At 50.2% G+C, this 25,797-nt stretch overlaps 2 protein-coding genes across 5 annotated transcripts in view; one reads left to right on the top strand and one right to left on the bottom strand.

The window, feature by feature from the left end:
• Positions 1-16,893, bottom strand: part of LOC141746704 (fibrinogen-like protein 1-like protein) — a 28,611-nt gene extending 11,718 nt beyond the window's left edge. The window contains exons 1-2 of one of the 4 annotated variants that reach the window (XM_074595692.1): positions 16,463-16,765; positions 4,769-4,928 (exon numbers count right to left, since the gene is read on the bottom strand). The gene's annotated coding sequence lies outside the window, so the exon portion shown is untranslated. Of the gene's footprint in view, positions 1-4,768; positions 4,929-16,462 lie in introns of all 4 variants that reach the window. The other 3 variants (XM_074595693.1, XM_074595694.1, XM_074595691.1) reach the window with 3 other exon arrangements.
• Positions 16,894-17,045: 152 nt separating this feature from the next.
• The window catches only part of BAZ1B (bromodomain adjacent to zinc finger domain 1B), a 52,209-nt gene continuing 43,457 nt past the window's right edge, over positions 17,046-25,797 (top strand). The window contains exons 1-2 of the mRNA XM_074593725.1: positions 17,046-17,329; positions 23,590-23,706. Of these exons, the coding sequence (XP_074449826.1) occupies positions 17,217-17,329; positions 23,590-23,706 (230 nt within the window). The 5' untranslated portion in view covers positions 17,046-17,216. The remainder of the gene's footprint in view (positions 17,330-23,589; positions 23,707-25,797) is intronic.

Below are 25,797 nucleotides of genomic sequence, written 5' to 3'. Positions count from 1 at the left end.
TTCTGGCTCCAGGATTAACCAGCTCTCGCCTTTTCATCTGAAAGCCACGAGGCCATCGGCTGCCTGCAGCTCCAACTGCACAGCACCGCGGGGGCCCACGTCACCCTCCGGGGAGCATCAGTGGGGACAGCAGAGTGGCAGCCTCTGTCGGCCACCCACCCAGGGGCTGTGTCCTGCGTTATTTATGGTGGCTCCTGCCTGCACGATGCCCGGGGAGCTGGCACTGAGCCTGGTACTGTGTGGTCCGTCAGGCACTGGGGTGCAGGGTGAGCCATGATTTTGGTTCCTGACAGCTACCTGGGGTGCAGGGGAGAAGCACGTAATGACCCACATGGTCAAAGTCACATTTCGGATCATAACTCAGGCTCGTCCTGACTTTGGAGCACTTGGGGCAGGGTTGACTTCTGCTAGTCCATGAATCCTCTCCAAAACCAAAAGTCTTCCTTGCAGAGAGTCACAAGGCAGGAGAAAGGAGGAGAAAAGAGACTCACAGACAAGGACTGAAGTCCCCTTCTGAAAGAAACCCACAGCAGCCTCAGCTGCCTGTGGGATGTGGCCCCACAAGGACCCAAATGTCCTCCAATTTCACGCAGCTGAGGCATGAACCAGAGAAAGACCAATTTTACACCAGCACACGGTTAAGCAAAGTCCTGCACAGAAACAAGGTCTCAGAGCAGCTGTAGGACTTTCCATCAGCAGAGCTGTTTGGGTCCTTGCGCTCCCCCTTACTCCTGTGCATGCGTTTCATTCCATCAAACCCCTGGTTCAGCAAGGTGCAACATCCATTTGCAAGACCCGGGACTCACAGACCAGCAGGGCCTTCTGCAGCAACCCGCAGTTACAATGCAAGCATCAAGGGCTCCATCTGGGAGGTGCTCACAGGCCCAAGCTGGGCTAGCGTCCTCGGTCCAAGCCGCAGTCACCCAGGAAAGCAGTGGCAGTAGAGGATGCACCAGCTTTACTGCTGCAGGGCCATGGTGCTGCCAACCAGCCTGGAAGAGCAGGACGGGGTAACTGGGAGGTCTGAATAGTCATGGGAGCTGACTGAGAAACATCATTCCTCAAGGTGTAGGAACACAAGAGGAAACAGTTTTCATGCGCAGATCCCAAGGACAGCTGATAGATCAGCAGGGCGCTGTGCCAGGGATCCTGCGCAATTAAAGGTCCATCAAGAGAGGGAGTAAGTGACCCAAAGAAGGGCTTTGCAAACCAGCAGGTCAAACATCTTTGAGTCAAAGTGTGTGTTTGGAAGCTGCCAGGAATGTCACCAGTGTGGCATCTCCCCAGGTGCCCTCAGGCCAGGCAAGCTGGGGCACAAGCCCCTGCTCTACACAGCCTGGCCACGAGCCAGACCAGTGGCGCGGCCAGCACGGCGAGACCCACATGTCACCTCTCCCACCACTCACAGGCTCCTTGCTCCTCTGGGTCACCACCTCCTCAAACTCCCTCTCCAAACACACATGTACCAGACTTGTAAATCTCCTGCTTTTGTTTCTGAAAAGGGAAAATCAGAGAACATCCTCTGAGAGGCAGCTTTATCTCCTCCTTGTATTCAACTCATTTTCTCAGATAAATCCCCTTAGTTCCACCAGGGATTTACAGGAGTTGAAGGCTGTTTCAAATAAGCCCAAACACTTCTCTTTCCTATATGCACATCTTTCAACTTCAAGACAGCCTGACAGCGGTTCTTAAACAGCCTTCAGCCTGAGACAGGCATCAAAGGAAGAACTGGCGGGGCAGCAGAGCAGGCTGCCTTCTTGTCCTAAGTTTGCAAAGGAATCACGAGATAACAAATAAATTCCCCAACTAATGTGAAGGTTTCGTGCTGAAAGGGTTTTCTACAGCATCTGAGGAGGTTTTGGGGTACGTGTACATGCTGAGATGGCATCTAGAGGCTTTGATGTTAAGGCACCAGTCTCTTACATTCACAAAGAAGCATCTGAAAATAAGCTCTTAGGGTTCAAAAGTTTGAAGACCAACAAAGTTTTCCACCCTTCAGTAGAAAAGTGGCCAAGAAATAACTGACAACTTCAGTACAGTATTATATAACCATAAACATTTGCAAAGTTTCAAGAATAAAGACTACAAAGCATCTACTAAAGGACCGAATTTCAACAGGGGGATTTTTAGAATTGCTTATGTGATTTTAAAGAGAAAAGGGATGAAGAGGTTTCATTTCCCAGAGGGGTTTATGGCTCTGCAACCATCACATTTTGGAGTGCTGAGCAGAGCATTGTGACAGCATTTTCCACTACAAAGTTCTGTTTCTACCCTGAAAATAATCCTGATAAGTTTTCATCTGGGTGCAATTAAAGACTTCAAACTTGGAGGAACTGAAGCCACACGGACCTCCCATCTTCAGGTTGTCTGTGGTGGTACCTCCTCGACAGCAACACTGTCCCATTGCTGAGGTTCACACCATTAACACGTACCCAGGAACACTTGTCTTCTGGGCACAGACTGTCCTCATAGCTGATGGTGCACCGCCCCAGTTTCAGTATCTCACAGAACGGAACTCTCCATGAGTGACTGCAAGGACAGCCCTCTCCTTCCCAACGGAACCAAACACATGGCCTACAACTTGGGTGTCCTTTCGAGCCTCAAACCGCTCTTCAGGAAATCTCTAGTGCCGTCTGGGGACGGTGTGGACACATTGTCCAAATGCAGGACTGCCATCTCCTGGGCAGCTGGGAAACTTGGTGTGCAACAGCCCCGGAAAACCATCCCAGACTAACTCAGAGACGTGGCTGAGAAGGCGCTGCGATGGCAGGTACTGCCCATGAAGACAAACCTAACCTTTGGGTACTTCAAAAGCAGCGTCGGTAGAAACTCCAGGGTCTGTGGCCAGCCCGTGTTTAACCTGTGCATCAAGCAGAACATAATTCCCACCACTGGGTGATGCAGTTTGGCTCTAATGCAAAAATTAGCAGGCTGTTGTGTATTGAAAGTCCCTGGAGAACCAATCGGGCCTGAACCAACACCCCCCACCATCCCATGGCACCTTCGTTTTTTGCACGACTTTTGTCAGGCTAAAAAAAGAATGGGGGAAACCAGACCTTCACCAGATGATCCTGCACTGGTGCCAGAGGGTTGCCGTGCCTCAGAGACCTGGAGGGACACGCGCATGGTCCCATGCTGGCCACACGGGAGACAGGCGGCTCACCCCCCATCCCTCCGCACGGCCCCCTGCCCTGCCTCTGGTGACCCACCTCCCCTCCGCCCCCCCCCCCAACCTGCTCCCCAGGTCTGGACCTGCCCCCCAAAGTCCCAGGGCCCTCCTCTTCCCATTAGACTCCAGTTTTCCCTCTCCTCCCCGCCACCTCCTGCAGCCCAGAGAGGCAGGTATGAGCTACAGGGAATTTCAGCCCAAGCAGTTTAAGGTCTGACAAAATTACATGTAATGGAGCTGAGCTTTATGGGAAGCGCCACGCAATGCTTTTTTCACTGTCTGTGAGTGGCCTGTGCTTTGGAAAGAACTCCTCCAGCATCTCACAGAAGTAATGTGAATGCTCAACAGCCGTTCTTAAACTCACCCCTAGATTTACGGCATTAAATCTTCATTCCGGTAGCAGCAGTAAATAAGAACAAGCATGGCCATAATAAAGCTTTAGATACTTCAGGATTAATTTTATGGTCTATACGTGTGTGCGGAAATTAGGGGAAGAGGCTTACGCGGAATAGAAAAACTATGGAGCCCCAGAGAATCGTTTAGGACAGCTGGGTGCTCCCCCCCATCGCCGGTTGCTCGGTGTGGTAGGATGGCAGTGGGAAGCTGGGGAGCCTGGTGGGTCCTGCCCCTGCCACGCACCCGGCAGGATGATGAGGGGCAGTTTTGGCAGCACCACAGCAGGAGACAAGGAACCGCCTGAGAAATGAGGGTCAAGGAAGGGCATTTGTCAGGACAGAGCCAGGCAGAGGACGCACCACTGGAGCAGGCTCTGATCCCACGGGGAAACTTGGAGGTGATCGGGCTGAGACTAAGCCAAGCACACCAGGACACCGGTGTGCCTTTTTGTGTGGGAAGGACAAGCCCAAATTTAGCCCAAATGTAGAAGCCAGGTTAAAGATACCAGTGTAGCAACGCAGCAGAAAGAGAGACTGTCTCCAGCAGAGCTGTGCAGGCTGTCAGAGAAGCCAGTTAAACACCTACTCTGTGACTGCATTTCTCCTATTAAGTGACCTTGTGAAGTCATTTCTTGCTGCACAACACGGCACTTGCACAGGAAAATAAACATGAGATGAGCTTTGTGCTCCTCAGCAGCCATGGCCACGCGAGGCCTGGCAGCCATCTGCGCACCCCGGCTCTCTCCAGCGCCTTGGAAAAAGCGTCCAGGGTGCAGCTGATTTCGGTTGTCAGGAAAATATCTTCTCTCCCTGAGCATACTGCTGGATCTTGACATTGCATCACGTAGGGAGAGAGAGAGGGATGCATTTGCAGCTGCATCCATTGGTAGGCACTCTTATTCTGTTATTAACTTCATCCTCACGTTATGGTATTACCACTATCTCCTGCCCGTCAAACGATCGTCTAAAATGCTGTACAAAATCTGTACACCACCAAACACTATGTTCAGTATGTTAACTGATGTGTTACAGGGGTACTCAAAGCCCAAACCTCTCTGATTCTACCATTACCAACCCTCAAACAAACAAACGCCCTGTGAACTGAAATGCTTGTATTACTCCACCAGCAGAAATGATGTAATCCTTCTTCTAATAAAGCAATCTGGTAAATACATGATAATAATCCGGTAATTACATTTACAACCTGACAAATATTAAGTGCCAGATCCAGATACTCTCGTGTCTGCCGCAGAAATGAGCGCCGCCGTCGTCTCTGTCGCTCAGGAGCAGAGCTGCTTCCAGTTCACGCATCCACTCGTGCCGACCCCTCCTGGGCAAGCTGCTGACACGAGCATCCGTGTGCCCTGCAGACAGCAAGCGGAAAAGGCCAAGGAGCAGAGGGGCAGGGGTTAGGAGAGCGACGCGGACAAGAAGTGGGCTTCAGAGTGGACCGTGGCTCCCAGGGCTGGAGACAGGACAGAAACCTGAGCTTTGCCTTGGGTCGGCTCTTATGAGCTGTTGTAACTTATATCGAAGTAAACACCATTTCTTAATAAGCTTCAACCACATTTTGGGACAGCTTCAGGATTTAACCAATACGTAATTTACACATAAAAGGGATCACTGAGGACCAAAAGTGACTGGGAATGCCATGAAAATATCAAAATCAGCTTAGTCCTGCTCCTGTTTTTCCACAGAGACATGAAGATTTGTCAAACACAAAAGCTGCATATTTATATTTAAGAACTGATAAAGTCTTCCATGTTATACATATCTGTAGGAACATAACGTTGATGTCTCCTGGTATCTTGGGTTACAGCTGGGACACAGCATGAGAAAAGAGATGGGAAAACTCAATGAGGGAGTACCCACAGCAGTTTAAAACAGCAATATATCTGATTAATCACCTTCTGCATTACACCCAGGGAAGTTAGCAGTGAGTTACATACACACTAGGGTCCTTTCATACCACCAAAGTGATGGGAAAAGGCCTTTGTGCTCCTGAGAACCAGGCTATAACTGAGCACCACTGAAGAGATCTCCATCAAACCAAAATGGGTTTTTGTTCATTCAGTCCAAAGGGAGAGTGCAAACTTTAATTAACTCAATAGCTGTCAAGAGCTCAGAGACCTGCAGATTTATGGTGCTGGCTGGAAAACTGCAGAGCATCAGCAGTACAAGCCGGCCCTGCCACGCTGATGACTGTCAGGGAGCAAGAAGAGCTGGGTAAGAAACTCGCCTGCCCTCCTGGTGATGTGCTAGTGCCAGGGCAGCTCCACACCATGTCTGCAAAAAAATGCCAAAGCCCAGAAAAAGCAGCAGCCCAAGTGCATAGAATCATAGAATCACAGAATCACAGAATCGCTTGGGTTGGAAGGGACCTTAAAGCCCACCCAGTGCCGCCCAGGGCCCACCAGACCAGGTTGCTCCAAGCCCCGTCCAACCTGGCCTTGAACCCCTCCAGGGCTGGGGCAGCCACAGCTTCTCTGGGCAACCTGGGCCAGGGGCTCACCACCCTCAGCGAAAATGAGGCCATTGGGGCCATCCATGAGGATGCTGGCCATTTCCAGCGGGATCCTTGCAAGGAGCTGCAACATGGAATTTGTGAATAGGAAGGGAAATTCAGTGAGCTCTGGGGGCTCTAGGGCATCTCTCCTGGGAAGTGATGGTACAAACAGGACTAAACTTCCCTTTTTCCACATGGACAGTCAAGCTTTAGCTATGCGGGGTTGTAGCAAAGCACAATTCCTGCCATGCAATGGTCAGTACCACCCAAAGCCCTGCGCCTCTGGCAGCAGAAAACCAGCAACACAGGGATGTCACTTGGGGAGGACACCAGAACAAGCCTGCTTGGGACCCACGGGACTAGAGAACCAGAATGCAAGACAGAAACAACCCTAAATATGCTTCTGCGTATCAAGCACAGCCACCTCTCCCTGCTAGCTTGCAGGTGACATAGCTGAGCTGGTGTAAAGTTATCTCTGACCAAGGGAGGAGAACCCACATCACCCAGTAGGTGCCAGTTCCTCCAGACAGACACATGGATTCTTAGCACACCAAAATATAGGGCTTTCCAGGACATACCTTCACCATGGGCTTTGTGACCCTCAGATGACATGTGCACCATGTGGGTGCAGAACGTCTAATGCTCAACGGTCTTAACTCACAGTCCTTGTCCCAGATCACAGATTCCCTTCCCCATCCTTCGCGGGGAGCTGGACTGTTGGGACTGCCAGCGGCCCACTTGCTGCCAAAGGACACATATCAGACAGATCTTCCTTCCCTTCGTTCTAATACAAGTAGGGCACGTGAAAGAAAAAGCTAAAGTAAAAGTGCTGTGATGGGCAGAGAAGTCCTCCCAGGTTAGAAGATGCAAAAAACAGAAGCAGTAACTGGAGACGACGGTCTGTCTCTATGTGCATCACAATCTGCTCTTGGATTTCACAGGTATTTAGGGACACTTCTGCATGAAATATGAACTTGCCACAGTGCATTGGTTCCCATGTGGCCCTCCTGCGCATGACCAAAAAGTAAAACCTTTTGGCTTTTGTCAGGCCAAGAATGGCAAGCTGGTGCCATTTCGTGGTCAGCAGACCACACTGTTCCGAGCCCCCAGGCACAGCTGCTTCCCACCACAGACACCCAGGTCTGCACCGAGGACAAGATGCCTTTTTCTTCACCTTCAGACTTCATGCCCTTGGTTTCCCTATGGGATCTTCTCAACTCTCATTTCCAAACCCATCTTCTTCCTGCACTGAGCCTCTTGTCAGGACAGACAGGCTGAGCTGCGAGAGGTTTTGAAAGAAGTGAAGTACAGCCACAAAGTCCCTGCTGCCCTGGCAGATGTTGTCATGCAGCCCAGAAGGCGGGCAGAAGCCTGGAGGCTGGTGCAGACCCTGCTTCAGGGTGTCCTCTCTCAGCAGCCCCGGGAGAGGAGCAAAGAGAGCAGCAAGCAGGGCTTGCCAGAGGAGGTTGGTGTGACAAAGGTGGATCTAGAGGTGGAGATCTTTTCTCCCAGCCAGCAATAGGGAAAAACAGCCCTCGTGAAAACTGTCTGGCAAGCACTGGAACTGCTAACACATGAGCACCCAGGTGTGGAGAAGGATAGGAAGGGTAGGAAGACCCCAATGCATCTAAGGGGTGCAGTGGGGTATGGGATCTTGAGGAGGTAACTGGATGAAGGGGAGGGAGGATGGGAATGAGAAGGCAGTCCAATACCACTCTATTGCTGGGTCTTTTGTACAGCCTGAAGGCAGAGAGCGTTACTAACATATATTACTGATAAAGAGCACTTTCCCTCCTCAACTCATTGCCTGGCCCCTTCAAACATAAGAACAGCTGAACTAAATCAGATCAAGGGTCTACTTGATTGGTGGGATGAATCCTACAACTGGAGCATAGCTATCGATGGCTACAGGCTGTTCAGAAGGGACAGGCGAGGAAGGAGGGGCAGAGGTGTTGCCCTCTATGTTAAGGAAGGGATGGAGTGTGAAGAGATGTCCCTAAAGAACAGGCAAGAGGAAGTTGAAAGCTTATGGGTAGCAATTAGAGACCGAGGCAACATGGTGAACCTTGTGGTTGGTGTCTACTGCAGGCCGCCTGATCAAGGGGAACCTACTGATGAAGCCTTCTTCCTCCAGCTACAGGAAGCATCATACCTGAAGGCTCTCATCCTGCTGGGGGATTTCAAGCACCCCAACATCTGCTGGAAAAGTAACATGGCGAGCTGTAGACAACCCAGGAGGTTCCTGGAGTGCCTCGACAATAACTTCCTAAGACAGGAAATAGACAGCCCCACCTGAGGGGATGCCATACTGTACCTCATAGTCACCAATGCGAGTGAGTTCATCAGGGATGTCAGGATTGGAGGCAGCCTGGGCTGCAGTGACCACGCACAGGCGGAGTTCACGGTCCTGAGGGATATGTGCCAGACAAGGAGGCTAGTCAGGACCCTGAATTTCAGGAAAGCGAACCTCCGGCTCTTCAAGGAGTTAGTCAACAGGACCCCCTGGGAAATGGTCCTCAGGGACAAGGGGGCAGAACAGAGCTGGCAGATCTTCAAGGACACTTTCCATAGAGCACAAGAGCTCTCGATCCCCAGGTGTAAGAAATCAAGCAAGAATGGGAAGAGACCGACATGGCTGAGCTGGGACCTGCTGGTCAAACTGAAAGGCAAGAAGGAACTGCACAGGCAGTTCAAGCAGAATCAGGTGTCCTGGGAAGAGTATAGGCATGCTACCCGGGTATGTAGGGATGAGGTCAGGAAGGCCAAGGCACGGCTGGAGCTGAACTTGGCAAGGAATGCTGAGAATAACAAGAAGGGCTTCTACAGGTAGGTCAACCAGAAAAGGGAGGTTAAAGAAAGCATGCCCTCCCTGATGAGCAAGAATGGCAAACTGGTAATGACAGACGAGGAGAAGGCTGAGGTTCTGAATGACTTTTTTGCCTAGGTCTTCACTGCCATCCTCTCTCCTCACGCCTCCCAGGTTGAAGGACCACAAGATGGGGACCTGCAGGACAAAGTCCCTCCCACTGTAAGTGAAGACAAGGTTCGTGACCACCTGAGGAACCTGAACATACACATGTCTATGGGACCTGATGAGATGCACCCGAGTCCTGAGGGAACTGGCTGATGTAGTTGCCCAGCCACGTTCCCTGATATCTGAAAAGTCATGGCAGTCAGGTGAAGTCCCCGGTGACTGGAAAAAGGGAAACATCGCACCCATTTTTAAAAAGGGTAGAAAGGAGGACCCTGGGAACTTCCGCCCTGTCAACCTCACCTCTGTGCCTGGGAAGATCATGGAACAGATCCTCCTAGAAGCTATGCTAAGGCACATGGAGGACATGGAGGTGATTTGAGACAGCCAGCATGGCTTCACCAGGGGTAAGTCCTGCCTGACCAACCTGGTGGCTTTCTACAATGGAGTGACTGCATCAGTGGACAACAGAAGAGCAACAGATATCATCTGTCTGGACTTCTGCAAGGCCTTTGACATGGTGCCCCACAACATCCTTCTCTCTAAGCTGGAGAGATAGAGATTTGGTGGGTGGACTGTTCGCTGGATAAGGAACTGGCTGGATGATTGCATTGAGAGGGTAGTGGTCAATGGCTCAATGTCCAGGTGGAGAGGGGTGACAAGAGGTGCCTCTCAGGGATCCATACTGGGACCGGTGCTGTTCAATATCTTCATCGATGACATAGACAGTGGAATCAAGTGCACCCTCAGCAAGTTTGCTGATGACACCAAGCTGAGTGGTGCGGTCGATGTGCCAGAGGGACGGGATGTCATCCAGAGAGACCTGAACGAGCTAGAGAGGTGGGCCCGAGCAAACCTTATGAAGTTCAACAAGGCCAAGTGCAAGGTCCTACACTTGGGTGGGGACAACCCTCGTTATCCATCCAGGCTGGGGGATGAGGTGATAGAGAGCAGCCCTGCGGAAAAGGACTTGGGGGCACAGGTGGATGAAAAGCTGGACATGAGCCAACAATGTGCCCTAGCAGCCCTGTCCTGGTTTGAGGTAAAACAGAACCAACTTTCTGTTCAGTAATTTTACTTCTTAGATAGGCCTCTTCTAACTCTCTGAAATTAACAACCTGTTGTGCCGAAAATGGTTCATTCTCCGAGTGATAAGACCAATGTTTACAGTTCATGCCAAGGAAGGCTACACAGAGAGGCTCTTGCTTACACTTACTGCTATAACAACCAAGGTCAGCAAATTTTGTTATTTGCCCCATTGGAGGGTTGGAATCAGAAAAACGTAGAGGGGTCCCACCTTTGGGAAGAGCGGACAGGACAGGTGACCAAAAATTGACCAACAGGGTATTCCATCCCATCTGCCCCATGCTCCGTGTAAAAGCTGAGGGATCAAAGGGTCAGCTCTCTCTTCCTTCAATGGCTGATGTCTGAGGAGGACGCTGTCTGTTCATCTGCCTTTGATCCTGATCTGTGGGTTCCTGATTCCATCTGTGGAATCCAGTTCCCACCCGTTGCCGAGTCCAGTCTGGGACTTCCCCAGTGCCTGATGGTGACGTCATCCTGGGACCTTAATACAGTTTTGTACATACTGTATCTATTTCATTATTTCCTTTTTATTTTATTATTAATCTTTCATTAAAGTAGTTTAGTTTCTTCTAAACTCATAAATCTCTTTATCTCTCCTCCTCCACTCTGTGTACGAGAGGTTGTGGGGGGAAGCATCTGTCGCCGGCCATTGTCCAATTTGGCCAAAACCACGAGAAGCCCAGAAGGCCAATCGCATCCTGGGCTGCATCAAAAGAAGCGTGGCCAGCAGATCCAGAGAGGGGATTCTCCCCCTCTGCTCTGCTCTCGTGAGACCCCACCTGGAGCACTGTGTCCAGCTCTGGAGCCCTCAGCACAAGAAGGACATGGACCTGTTGGAGTGGGACCAGAGGAGGCCAGAAAGATGATCCGAGGGCTGGAGCCCCTCTGCTGTGAGGACAGGCTGAGAGAGCTGGGGGGGGTTCAGCCTGGAGAAGAGAAGGCTCTGGGGAGACGTTAGAGCCCCTTCCAGTCCCTAAAGGGGCTCCAGGAAAGCTGGGGAGGGGCTGTTTGCAAGGGCATGGAGCAATAGGACAAGGGGCAATGGTTATAAACTGGAGCAGGGCAGGTTTAGATGAGACATGAGGAAGAAGTTCTTTACACTGAGGGTGGTGAGACACTGGCCCAGGTTGCCCAGAGAGGCGGTGGAGGCCCCATCCCTGGAGACATTCAAGGCCAGGCTGGATGAGGCTCTGAGCAACCCGATCTAGTTGAAGATGTCCCTGCTGACTGCAGGGGAGTTGGACTAGATGGCCTTTAGAGGTCCCTTCCAACCCAACATATTCTATGATTCTGTGATTCTACTTATGCCACCAGCATCATCTCTGTGATAGCTGCCATGAGTCTCTAGAGAAGCGCAAGAACAGGGCAACGAGATGCTATAATTTCCATGAGAACCTTTTAGCCTTCTAATACCTTAAGCCGAGGGATTCTCTGGGCTGGATGTGGTTCCTGTCCTCCCTTGCCAGCTATTAAAACAGTAATAATAGTTTCTTGGCTATCTCAGGCTTTCCTGTATTCTGGGAAGCACATGCCATCATTTGTAGAAGCTCATAACTAGCAAGAGGTCTCCCACCATCAGGAGGCTAGAGTGGGGGGGCTGGCAAAGATCCTCCTGCTCTTCAGGGCTCCGTTTGACTAACGCTGCAAACTGCTGGCTGTGGCAGCTGAGCAGCAGCCTGCACCGAAGATTTCAGGGCTGAGAAGGCAAGGGGGAAGGTGCAGCAGCGGAGTTTGCTGCTATCCAGGAACCTGGAACCTGTAGGGTGTTAACCAGCTCCCACATCCCTGGGTTGATATGGCAGGATTTCCCCCGAGCACCAGGCTCCTGGCTCTGGTATCCAAAAGGTTTTCTGCCACTACAGCTGATTTTAGAAGCAGCGGTGGAATTGCTGAGGCTGTGGACAGGTAGGAGGCTCCCGATCCTCCTTGCTGTGATAACAGGAGGGAGTCTTTCCTAAGAGTCAGAGATATCAAACACCATCCTAGAAGATAGTTTGAGTTTTGCATACTTGGAAAGTGCTTTGGCTAGGCATGTGAAAAGACTTCAACTGGAAAAGGAAAATCCTTGATTGCTAAGAATCATTTTACTATGAAAAATTTTGAAAGAAATTAATGTTTTCGTAGGTTATTCAAATATGGAAAAAGAACCACAGGAAGCTCTGCTCGTGCCTCGGCTTCAGGGATGTGAAGAGGTTGAGGAAGGTCACTTTGTAGAGTGCAGCAAAAATACAGGAGAGCTGTCAGAGTGATTTCATATGGGAATAAAATGCAATCTCAAAGCTTTTGGGAGTGTGTGAAGAGCTAAAACACCTGCTAAGCATACCCTGCAGAGTACACCCAGGAAATGGTGTGTCTTCACTTCAGCTAAGGATGCGGGGAACTGGCACTGCAGGGATCAGGAGAAGCACAACTGTCTTACAGTGACAGTAACCAGGAAGGCTCCTTGATGCAGCAACATAGCCGGGTGCATGCTTGCTCCCAGAAGGTTGCAAAAAACATATCACAGGCTCTTAGAGATGCAATACCATCTACCAACACAAGGGGTTTGGAGCGTCTTTGAGGGGCTATCTGTTCCTTGAGCCCTGCACAGATGCCATACACCACTTTAGGCATATGGTACAGATGTGTACAAGGTGGTGTTGTCCTTGAAAATGAGGGGACGTTTGGCTTGATGGCCTTATGAGCGTTGCAATTGCTCTCAGAAAGGAAATGGGCCCAGAATAAACTTTCCTGCTTGAGCTGAGGTGCTGAGCACAGACACACACCCAGATGTGTTTGTGAGTCAGCAGGGCACGGCTCTTCAACACACTGCATTTCCTCTCCTGCTTGAAAGTGTGTGCTGCAGGGCACAGCGTCATTTCTTCAGCACAGAGGAAGGGGCTCAGCCTCCCACAGAAGGTGCTCTGGAAGTCTGCAGTGGGGTTAGTCCAGGCTCCAGGCTGGGCCAGAGCGCAGAAGTCTACAGAGGGAAATGTCGGGAGCAGACGTTTTTATCAGGTATTTTCTACCAGTGGAAATGTGAAGTGTTGGAGACAAACACGATATGGAAAGGAAACGCCAGTACATACTATCTGCTTCTCACAGTAACTGTAGAGTCCACCCTCTGAGCACTGGCTGAGACAGAAACCAGCTCCCAACCAGAAACCAGGCTCTTCAGGCTGCGAGCAGCAGCCACCAGCACTCTCGCTCCCAGAGGACTTGCAGGGTCACTACCAAGCAGACCAGGAAAACCAGAACCAAAGTCAATCCTGGAGCAGCAGCTGTGCAGCAATGCCTTCCTAAATCTGTTCCAACAACCTCCCCAGCCTGCACGCTGCTGGAGTGAGATCACATTTGGAGCTCCGGTTCAGCATGTTAGATAAGCCGAACAGATACGGAGGCTGGCATTTGAAAAATGGTGTTAACTGCACTCTCCAGCAGCACGGATGCACCGGCAAGTGGATGTGCTCTGCGTGTACCTGATGCATGACTTCCACTGCTGCTATCGACCCCTTTACACCAGAAGAGAGAGCATCTGCTTACAGCTGAGCGATGCATTTACCCCGTCTCTCACATCTGCTCGCTCTTCCTGAGGAAAGAACTTGTCTTTCTAGTAACCTGCTCAGAAACTAAGACTTCAGAAGAGAAAATCATGCAAGAAGGGAACGCCTCTGTTGGTCTGAAAGACGGGGATATTGAATACATGCCTGGTTCGTTTAGGAGATGGATAAATGGAAAAGAATGAGCTCTTGTTATGTTTGGGGATTCACTTATTTCTCTCTCTGCTCAGGTTTTTTAAAGCAATGGGCGGTGTTGGGAAGCGGCTGCTTGGTCTCCAGGGAAATCCCCACAGGCTGTCAGGCTTCTCTCCAGATCAGCTCAAAGGCTGATACCCCCTCTCACCCTGCACTCCTCAGGCAGGACACTTCAGTCCGCTCCCATTCTGCAGCCCAGGAGCGAGTCACGGAGAAAAAACACAGCACCCATAAGAGGCAAAACCACCACAGTGTGCTGTGGGAGCCAGCGTGGCAGAGGCAGGGTGACAGCTCCAGCAGCAAAAGGAAGCCAGTGGCAGCAGGACCAGGCGCCGATAGCCACGAGCAAGAGCTGCGGGGCCCCTGTGCTGCACTCGTCAGGACACTGCGGCAAAAGGAACCGCGCTGATACCCAGCAGGACAGTGTTGAATTATTGTGGCTGAATTACCCAGGGGAACTGCTTGGTGTTCAATGGTGTAGTCCCTGGATTTAAACATGAACAGGTAGGGTCACGCAGAGAGGGATTTTCTTATTCTCTGACCATACGTAAATGCTGCAACATCTGGCAGACTTCCAGCTCTGCTGTTTCAGTTTCCTCTTGTGGGGCTGGCTCCTTGCTCCTCTGCACCCAGCCCAGCCTGGCCTCGCAGCTCATGGGCCTGGGGCGAGAGCGGGGCTCCAGCCATGAGGACGGCTGTGCCACATGTGCTGCCTTACAGAAATACCGCAGCCAAAACAACTCCAGCTCAGATTTGGCTTTTTAATGGCCATGTTGTGTTAACGGCCCTAGCCACACTGTGATCCACAAAGGCACCTGGACTTTCTTCCTCCTGTTATTTCCAGCCGAGGAACTTTCAGCTTCGAAGTTCTTTCAGTACACGAGTTTGTATTCTGCACTGTTTTATTTCTTCTGAATGAAACCCCCCACAATTGCTGTACCTGGGCCCTTCTCTGTACTCGCAGCCCCTTCCAATCTTGTATGCTGCATGATAAATTAACAGAATTATGTTGTTCTCTAAAACCAATTCCTCATGAACCTTTCTCCACCTCAATTCCTGTCCTGGTTTTAGCTGAGATAGAATTAATTTTCTTTCTAGCAGTTGTTGTGTTTTCAGATTTGATACGAAAGGAATGTCAATAATGCATATTGTTTTAGTTGTAGCTAAGTGATGTTTATACTATTCAAGGACTTTTTTCAGCTTCCCATAGAAGCTTAGAAGGAGCATAGACAGACCAATGCAATAGCCAGTAGCATATTCCCTACTATAGACGTCATGCTTGGTATAGAAATGGGGGTTAGCCGGGGTGGGGGAAATCCACAATCACTGCTCAGGTTGGGCAGGGCAACCAATTCACCAGGCAGTATGTGACTTACGTCTTGTATATTCTTTCACCATTATTTTCCTTTTCCATGATTGTTCTATTGTCTTTATCTCAACCCACAGTTTTTTTCCCCTTTTCTTTCCTTTCCTCCCTCTTCTCCCCACCCTCCTGGGAGGGAAGTGGGGGGTGGTGGAAGGATGTGAGCAAGAGGCCGTGTGGTCTTAGTTGCTGGCTGGGGTTAAACCACAACAATCTCCCTCCAAAAAATTGTCATCTTCTATTTAGCAAGGCCATGACCTACCTCATCATTCATACACATGGCTCTGAAAGTCAGGGAACTCTTCAAAACAGCCAGATTAACTTTCAATGAAGCAGCATTACGCTTTACCACATTTTTTCATGCCTTTTCCCCTGCCCTTCCCATATGCTTAGGGGAAAGGGGCTTGGCCAGGACACCAAGGCAGCGAGACTGAGACTTCACTGGCCAAGGAGGTGGAGAAGTCCCACACGCAGGGCCTGGTAGAGCTCCAGCTGCTGGTAAACTCCCAGGGAGCAGGTACACCTCCCTGTGTTTTCACAACGGTTGGCGGGGTAGAACTGGGGGGACATCTGCTGTCATTACCCGCTCTCTTCAGTGCTCGATGAAGCCTTTGGGATAAAGCAGCAGCTCCAACACGTATGTTTTACGCACTTACGTGTTTTCGGTGGAGATTCATAATGGAAGTATATAACATTTATACTCTAGGTTGCACAAAACCTGTACCTAACTTCAGGGTAGCTTGGGGAGTTGAATTTATCCCAGACAGCTCTGACGAGTTTGCCAAGGCTGACGCTTTTCCTCACAAGGCGGCCACAGCAGGGCTACACAAAGCAGACGTTCTCCTCAGTGCGTGAAGCAGCAGCGACCCAGGGTCACTAGAACATACTGCGTTAACGCACAAATCTACTCTGCTAATCACTGAGAAAGGGGTCAGAGGGAGCACCGCTGGGCTTGTGCGGAATCCTCACTGCTTCTGGCAGGCAGTGCTTGAGCTCTCCGATCCCTAGTAAACACTGACGATATAAAACTGTGACATACATAGTTTCTTATAAAGAAAACAAAACAAAACAAAACAAAAAAACCCAAACCACAACTCTCAAGGCTTTGTCCTTCCTCCTTTCAGAGGAGCAGCACCCGCGGGATGCCCGGGCCTCCCACCGCACCCCCAGGGCACCTCGGCACGGCCTCCTGCCGCGAACCACCCCCTCTCCACACCGGAGCCTCCCCCGGCCCTCACCTCCGCAGCGGGTAGGCCAACCGGAGCCGCGCCGGGCTGCCGCAGTGCTAGGGCCGCTTGGATGAGCCCTGGCCGCCGCTCAGCATCGGCTGCGCTAACGGACTGGCTCACCGGCACCGCCCGAGCCGCGGCTTCCCCTTCTCACCCGCCCCAGGGCCGGGCCGGGCCTCCGGCCTCCTCTCCAGCCTCCCCAGTCCCACAATGCCCTGCGCACCGCTGCCCCTTTAAGAGACGGTGGGCGGCACGAGCCGACGGCGGAGGACAAAGCCCGGCGCGGGGCCTGCGGCCCGCGCCGCGGTACCCGGATGGGCGGGGGCGCGCACCCCGATTGGCCGCCGCGGGGCGGGGCGGGGCGGGGCGGTGCGGTGCGGGGGGCGGGCGGATAACGGGGAGACAAAATGGAGTCGCGCTCTCTACCACTTACATAACGCGACCTCTCACCCCGCGCGCGGGGCAAGCCAGCTTGCCGCGCCGGCGGGCGGAGCGAGGCGGCGCGATTGGCGCGCCGCGCAGCCAATCGGAAGCCGGCAGCGGCGGCGGCCCGCCAGTAGGCTGCCGGGGCCGTGGGGGCGGGGGCGGCCCCTGCGGGGCGGGAGGCAGGTCGGGGTGCGCGCGGCGCGGCCGGGCCCGCCGCCCGCCCGGGAGGGGGAGGGGAATCTCCCGCCATTTTTCAATCCTGCTGCCTGGGTCCCGCCGCCGCTGGGGTCGTTGCGCGGATCCGCCGGCTCCGGCTGGGTCCCCGCCTCGTCCCGCTATGGCGCCGCTGCTGGGCCGCAAGCCCTTCCCGCTGGTCAAGCCGCTGCCGCCTGGGGAGCCGGGGGAGCGGTTCGTCATCCCACACACGCAAGAGGCCTTCCGCACCCGCGAGTATCCGCCCGGACTGGGGGACGGGGACAAGGCGGCGGGGGTGGGGGGAACGACACGGACTCCGGCGGCGCTGCTCTGCTGTCACCTGCCACGGCGGTCTCCCCCGCGCCGAGCAGGCCCGCTCTGCCGGGCACGGAACCGGCCTCCCGGGGGGCGGCGGGGCAGAACAAAGCTGCCGCGGGGCTGATCGGCTGCTTCGGCGCCGGCCCGTGAGGGGGGAGCCCGGCCCGGCCCTGGCGCTGGGGGGGGGGGGCTGTTCCCCGAGAAGTTTGTGGCTCTGTTTAGAAGCGGTTCCCGGCAGACCCGAGGGGCAGCGAAGACGGCAGCTCCGCAGGGCAAGGGGGGGTGGTCTGAGGCCGTGGGAAGGGACTAACGGCCGGGAAGCGGGAGCCGGCTGTGTGTTCAGCAAATACCGGTAGATAGGGGTTGATTAATGCAGTTAGCGCAGGAGCAACTCTCGAGGGGGGCTGCAATAGCAATTTGTGGCGTGCGTCCCGTGGGTGAGGGGTGGCATTGAAACCAGAGACTCCTACAGGGAAGAGAATAAAATAATGACAGGGGTAGCTCGCCAGGGGAGAACCCAGGTTTTCAGTCTGACTGTAAGTATGTTCTTCTGGGCTGCTTTTGCATGAAAAGCGTTTTATTTTTTTATGATTCCACGGGAGTCGGCGTGTGACGGTCCTCGAGCGGCAGGAAGCGGAGGTGGGCCATGGCAGGCAACTGTCACAGGCGATGTGCAGCCACCGAGGCAGAGCTACCAGTCGGGTCCCGTGTGGGACCGGAGGGGCCCGAGTTCTGCGCTGTAACCCGCAGACTGCTCATGCTGGAGGCTGGTTTGTTGTTTGTGTTACAAGGCTCAAAATCTGAGGAACTGAAGACTGAAGGAAGGACTGGAAGGGAGGCGGAAACGCACCTCGTTTATAGGAACATACCTCAGAGATCTTGGTGGCGTGGAAGACAAAGGAACTCCAGAACTTATGCAGACCCCTGTATTGGAGAGTGTCTTATTACTTCAGTATGCAGAACAACCGGTGAAAGCCCCTAGGAAGGATTAGGTAGCTTTTGAAGAGGAAGTGCCTATCTGAATGCGGATAGACATTGCTAATGCATTCAGCCCTATAAAATGAGGTTGTGTAGAGTGTTAGATACTTGCTTTTTAACAGTATTTTAAAGCGTTCAGTCTGTGACTCAAAAACCTGCTGTTCTGCTGTGTGCAAACTGAAAGTAGCTCAGTCATCCATCTGAGCGGGCAAAGACCTGTTCTCTCTCTTGCCCTGTGAGGAACAATCAGTGATCAAAAAGACAGAGCTTAAGCCTAATTACTAGGTTTGTAAAAGAAGATGTGGCTTTAAGGTTTGTTTACCTTGTAGGAACAGCACAGGGGAGTTACTGGGCACCTTTTGAGAGCACCAGTCTGTTGGTGTGGCTGTTGTGGGTCTGTGAGTAGATGTAGGAGATGTTTCTGCAGACACATGGATGGTATTAACATTAAGGAAGAAAAGTGACGGTTTCTCATCCTCGGAGGGGATGGCATTAGCTGCAGGGTCAGAAGGAAAGAGGAAACCACTGAGGTTCTAGAGAGGTGCTCTTCTCCTGGAGAAAGTACAGCATGGGCTGCCGTGGGAGGCGGACAGCCTAGCATGTTCTAGAAAGTTCATCTTGGCAGATAGGTGTCATGAAGCTAAAAAGAGAAACTAAGTAATGTTGGGTTTCTGTCTTGCTGCTTTGGCCGTGTACAAGCTAGGCAAAAAGTGGAACAGAAAATTGCAAATGAGTCAGTAAGTTGAAGAGAGATTTTACCTAAGCAAGACTTGGAGGGGTTTTTTTTGGTCACTTTTGATTATCCTAGATAGTGCAGAGGAATGGCTTTTGTGGATAGGAATGGCTGCAGAGGGGCTGTGTCAAGAAGTACCCTAGTCCTTGACCAGAGCAGCGACCAGTGTTGTTTATGCTGAAGCCTGGCAGAATATGATCTCTTGGACTTTCCTTTTTCCACCTTGAAAAACTATTGTTCAGCTCTTCCCGTAAAAGGTGTGCAGGTTCTTATTCTGCACAGCAACGAATGAAGTATTTGAAAGACATAAGAAGTTCTTAAGACTCCTTTTTTTTGTTTGTTTGTTTTGGGGATTTTTGTTAGGATTTGCAGCTGTAGATTGGGTTGAACAAAAAGTGCGATTGGGGTATTGTATATGAGGAGAGACACCTGCCCCATGGACCTGTGTTAAGAAAGTGTCCAGAAGCAGTGGACAGATGGATAAGCTGGTGATGAGAGCTCAGGTGTTTATTTGGATCTGACATTTCTCTGTATCTTTATGTGGCTTCCTTTGACTGCCAAATACCCCTAGAATCTTTTAAGAGAAACCATGGTGTGTGGAGCCTGTTGTGTCCTGGCTTGTGCCCCGGTGAAGCCTTGGGCTTCTGGTGTCTGACTCAGAGTGAGCCTTGCTAATTGTGTGGGGATGGCAGACGGCTGGGCAGGCCGCGATAGACTTGTCCTTGAAGGAGCTCTGTAGATCTGCTCTGAGATACGTGAGGTGTCAGGCAAATGCTTCATGTGTGGTACGCGCTTTCAGGTTTATGTTACCTGTGCCCCTGGTCTGCGGCACATGTACTGAGCATTTGGAGTCTACCAAACACCAGATTTGTTCCCTGGTGAGCAGGTCATCTCTTCCGTTAGCGGGTAGGACTGCTAAAGTGTGTGTTCTGCTCTACTGGCTGCAGTTCGGAAAACCATGCTGCCAGCTCAAGCGAGGTGCTCGGTTCAGAGAGCTAACCAACCTGGGCTGATGAGACGGTGCTAGTCCAGCCAAAGCTTTCCTTGAGCCATCAGTGTACGGTTTTGGGAAGCTATGTTGCTTTGCTCCCTAGATAAAAGCTTGCTGTCTGTCTTTGGTTAGTGTTTTTGTATGGTAAGTAGCACAGAGAACATGAGGAACCGGGCTGTGTTTGGCATGCAAGTTAAAGGCTGGCGTTCACATCTTCATCTGTGATACCGGCCAGTTAAACTTTGGCTGAAAGATGGCAGCACCAAAGCAGGGTCGTGTCACACCCTAGTTCCAGGAAAACTTTGCCACCCACCCAGGGACTAACGTCTTATAAATGTACTGACCTTCCTGGTAAGCTTGTCGTCTTAGCTAATACCAGTGGGAACAATTAAAATGCTCAAGCTATTTTGGAGTTGATACTCATTTCTGTGAGAGCATCAATAACCCAGGAAGAAGTAAACTCTATCCACTTAACAGTCATCTTGTGCAGTGGTTAGCTTGTTTACTTTTAAACATTTTTCTTTAAAAGAGTCCCTTTTTTTAAATGTAATTGTTTTTTTGCCTTTCAACATTGTGTTCTTCAGTGTGATGCAAACAGATGTGATGTATTAACTGTTACACAGTGGGTAGTCATCTGTTTATTTAACATATGTGTTATTCATGGTTTTTTTGGGAATGCTCACAAGTAGCTGGTGTCCAGGGTTTTTTATTTATTACTGTGTTGGGAATTTGTGGCAATGGCAGTTCCAACTGTGTAGAGAGATGGGTTGGTTATGGCATACCAGTAAGCCCTTGCTTGTAGTCCTGAACAGTCTGAAATTTGTTGGGTTTGTTTCCAGCCTGCATGGAAAGGACAAATAGTGTATGTGTAGTGGAAAGTTTGAGCTATAGTAAACTTTGCAAAAACATTTTGTGTTTGGCTTTGTGCTGGCCCCAGGATTTCAAAGCAGGACCTGACCTGGGAGCTTGTGGCAGAGCACAAAGGCAGGGTGGGCACTGCGGGCACGAGTTTTGAGTGCTGGTGAAGGAATGTGGCCAGGGGTCAGCGTTAGATGAGCTGACCGGCTGTAGGTGGAATTAAATTACATTGGAGAGGCAGAGTGGAGCTGGACAGGGAAGTTGCTCTGCCTGCCCCTTTTAAATTTGGTGTTGATCTGAAAAATATGGATCCTGATATAGTGGGATTGAGCTTGTGCTCATAGGTTTGTACAAGGAGGGGAAAACTCATAGGGAAATTTCTTGTGGATCTTCCTGTCGATATGGGAAATGGTGTGAGGAAAAAACCTATCTTTCAGTTATTTTTCAACTGGAGATCAGCATTTATTTGCTCCCCTTGCTGAAAGGGAAGGAATCTCCTCACAGGGCTAAGAAAGTAAGTTGATAAACGCAGAAGGAAGGTAGACCGTAATTTTACTTCCCAGCTGTATCTCAAATATTTATTTAGACTACTGAAGGTTTATTAAGACAATGTGCTGAACCCTTAAGAATTGTGTCCTTCCTTTAGCACTTGTGTTATGGCAGCTGCAGGTCCTTCATATCTAGGTGGTGTCCAGGGACACGTGTCCAGGGACACGCGAGAAGGGCTGGGGCAGAGTGGAGGTGGACTTGCTGAATGAAGCTGAACACTGCTCCTGCTTGTGCATTTAGGCTCTTGTCTATGGCAGGGATTTGCTTTTAACTCATTTTGTGGGAGAGGAATAGCATTATGATTGCAGTGTAGTCATTATTAATGTTTAATTGCTGTAAATACAAGGAGGACTCCTGGTTTCTTGTTTGATTCCCCCCTCCCTGACACCACTAATCCCCCCCCCCCCCCCCCCTTTTATCTTAGTATCACTACAAAATATGTTAAAATCACACTTCTGTTCTGGTTGGCAGTGCTCTGCAGATGAGTTCCTCTGTAAGCTGTGGTTACTCCTTGCCACTGCCTCTCAGCAGTGATGGCACTTCCTGCCCCTGCCCTGTAGCACCTCTCCTTTCTGTGGAAACTTAAGTATCTTTGAAACCTCAGGGAGGGGTTAGAACTGGCCAGAGGGCTCAAAACTTATCTGGGGGATGACTTGTCAGATCACTGTTGATCCGCCGAAGAGCCGGAGACTCCACAAGCAGGGAAAGTTGAGGAACTGTGGGATTTCTCCTTGGTTTCGAGATCTGCTCCAGGCAGAGGGAGTACTGTCAGCAGCGGCAGCTCCTCTGGAGGTGGCTCTGTTCCTGGCTTATATTCTTGCAGAGCACCGGTTGCTGTGTTGTGAGATACCTGTCTATCAATGTCCACAGCGCAGCTTCCGTACCTTGTTGCGCTTTACCTCAGGGCTTGTGAGGAAATGAGGCTTTGGAGTTGTAATTTGTCTTCCTAATAGGAATCTTGGAAAAAAAACAACCAAACAACAAGCCAACAACGAATAATAATGAAAATAGGTTAGTTGCGCTAAAATTTTCTTGAAACACAAAGCATATGCAGGATACGATGAGCTATTTGCTGTGGCTGGAGACTCTGCCTTCGCAGGAGCATGGAGCAATCTGTTTGTTTCCCACAGAGACTCTCATAATTAGCACTTGTGCTGCAGCAGGCTGAGCTACTGGAGTTGTTACAAGTGTGCTTTGTACTCTGCGCCTGCTTTTCTGCTGGAGAGCATGCTGATGGAGAAGGGAAGATGCTTTTACTGCCTCTCTGTTATAATTTCTCCGCTTAAATTACCATCAGTAAGCATATGCCAACTTAAGCAGGCTGCCACAGGGTAAATTGGTATGAATTTACACCGTGCTAGCTTTTCTGATAATTGTGCCTGTACACGTTCTATCCACAGAAAGCATGAAGTAGCTTATATCTTTTTTCACTGACAGTGAATTGCCGCTTAGGTGCAATGTGTAGAGCATAGACACAGATGCTTACAGCAGAGTAGCTAATGCTGTAATTCATAATGCTGTCTGCACCGCGGTGCCTCACCTGTGCACCCATTAATCTGAACGGCCAGAATAAGGTAACCTTGGGGGTGGTTTTGGTGCGGGAAGCAGGTGATGTGGTTGGTGCGAAAGGTTGTAATGTTATGCTAATGCAGGAGGCTGCTCTTGTTGGAAACCAAATGAAAGGTGGCCTTTCTAGTCATTCCAGTTTCAGAGCTTTTGGATTTTTTACTCAAAAGACTGGGTGCACTGAGTAGGCTGGTAATTTGCATTTAGAGTTTGTAACACCACCCTAGGGCACTAGTAGTAGTAGTAGTTCCCCAGCGGTTATTTAGCAGTAGTCCATGCCACATCTCCCGCATGTGTCTGTGGTGTTGTTTGTGCTGTTTTCCAATGAATCAGACTGGAAAAGCTGAGGAGTAACTTAGCTATGCCGCAAAACGTTCAGCTGAAGTGACAGTGGTGTGGCACCTTCTGTACGCCAGTGTGCATTCCAGAAGTAAGGCTTTAATTGAATTTGATGGTCTTGTGCCACTGTGATGACGCTCTCCACTGTGCAAATCCTGTTTTCCTGAGCTGCCACTTCTCCAGAGAATATGAAGCGCGTTTAGAGAGATACAGCGAGCGAATATGGACGTGCAAGAGCACAGGAAGCAGCCAGCTGACGCACAAAGAAGCTTGGGAGGAGGAGCAGGAAGTTGCTGAGCTGTAAGTACCAGTGAAGAAATTGGTATGTGTCTGTCTATAGGCATTGGGGCAGAAGGGTGGACTTGGGAATGATACGTGATTGCTGGTTTGTGAGGTGAGGTGAGGAGCTTTTTTGCTGGGTGTAAGGAGTTGTGGGAATTCCGGAGTTGAAAGCAAATGAAATCCAAATTTGATGCCATCACTAATGCAGTTGAGTAATGTACTTATTTAGTGCTGTATCTTGGTATTACTTGAACCAAAATAGTTCAGCATGCGGTACTTGGCATATTTTAAAGCCCCTTGAGTAACAGGAATTTTTCAGAGGAGGGGAAAAAATAAATCTTGAAGGAGCTAAAGTAAAAATACAGTAAAAAGAGGCCGTTGAAGTGTTTCATGTCAGCCACGTCCTCAGCCGTAGTTCTTTTTTCCAGATCTGCACTGGAATCGGTTGTTGTACTAAATAAAATTATTTTGGAGTGAGATTTTGGGGATCTGCTCCACTTGAAACAATAAAGAACAAAGGGAGACCAGCAGGAGTCAGTGCTCTGTTCAGACCACCACTGTTCCTCTGGGCTGCCGTGACCCTGCCCTCCCCTCCAGTGCACGGCACAGGCCTGTGGTCCTGGGCTGGGATCCGGCACGACCCTTGCCATAGAAATGAATTTTCTGTAAAGGTGTGAGTCCTTGGTTCAACCAACGTATTTTTGGTTTGATTACCTTTTTATTACTTTGTGATTACCAAATCGTAGGAATTATGCCAAACAAATGTCATTCTCTGTTCTGTGAACCGATCCCTTGGACTTCTGTGACTTTTTTTTCCCCTGGATTTAAACTGGGGAGCTTGTCAGCAGTGCTGCCTAAGAGGTGGCATTTTCTGCTGCTGATTTCATGAAGAATCCATGTTTCTGATTCATTGGCAAAAGAGTTAATAGCCTTAGCCTAAGGAGAAAAGCCCCATCATTTGAGGTTGAACACATCCTTAAAAGCAACAAATAAGAAACCTATTTGCTAATAGTCCTGATTTCTGTGAGGTTTGAAGTACTACTGCCTTCGTTCTTTCTTCCTTAGTGTTCCTGTGTGAGAGGCGGGTGCAGAGCCAGCTCCGTAAAATTATAATCCTGAGTCAAAAACCACTGGTCTAGTGTTGCTTGCTTTTGGTTAACAATGTTGGACTGGTTGGCCGCTTCTGAAAACATTCAGAAACGTAAATGGAAGTGGAATGGACTAAGTGGAAGATTTCTCAGTAACAAATTTTGCTACAGTCTTTCTAAATTTGGGGGGTGGGGGGGCAGGGAAAAGACTCTCTGAAATGAGATTTTGGTCTTGCTTCTTTGAAACGGCATTAAAAGCTTCCCAAGCAATTTGCTGGCTGCTTTAATACCTGACACTAGCCTGAATAAAAAAAGTTCATTTAGGTATTTTGCTAAAGGGATACATTTGTTCATGGCAGTTGTAGAACAGCAAATATAGCTGAGGATTGTCAGCAACGGATTCCTGAGTCTAGGAAGCTGAAAGGGTTTTGGAAAAGTGGAGTATTTTGTTCCTCCTTACAGTAACTTGAAATGGACTTTACTTTTTAGCCAGAAAGCTTTATGCAATATATTTCTTAGTACTCCTATCAGCTAACTGACCTGATCTTTTAGAAAGGAAATCAGTCAAGTAAATTTGTAACAGTCCTTTCTCTTTGGATAAAAAAATTTGAAGATCATGACATGGTGAAACACACAAAATATTTTTCTCTGGAAAGATGATTTGATTGTGTAAGAAGACAGAGGCAGGCTTTACTGTGTTAGCCGTCTGTTTGGGAAGAAGAAAATGCAAAATGTTCATCAGCAGTATGTTATTGTTGGAAGCAAAAATCTTAAAGTAACAAGCCCCAGAATGATGACATAGTTTTGGTATATATTTAACATCTAATAGAGAGGTGGTAATAACCGGCAAGGGTTCACCATCAGTGCTGCTCTTCCAGAACGCTTAATGGTGTTCCTTCTGGGAAGGACAAGTACAATTTGTATTGTCATGCCAATTAACACTTTGGGGGGAGGGCAGGGAAAAGCCCTTGGATGTTTGCATGCTAATGGGGCATCTGCCTCAAACATTGTCCTGGCTGTT

Source organism: Larus michahellis, chromosome 7 (assembly GCF_964199755.1).
Source record: "Larus michahellis chromosome 7, bLarMic1.1, whole genome shotgun sequence".
NCBI lineage: Eukaryota > Metazoa > Chordata > Aves > Charadriiformes > Laridae > Larus > Larus michahellis.
This window is presented reverse-complemented; position numbering and strand designations above follow the sequence as displayed.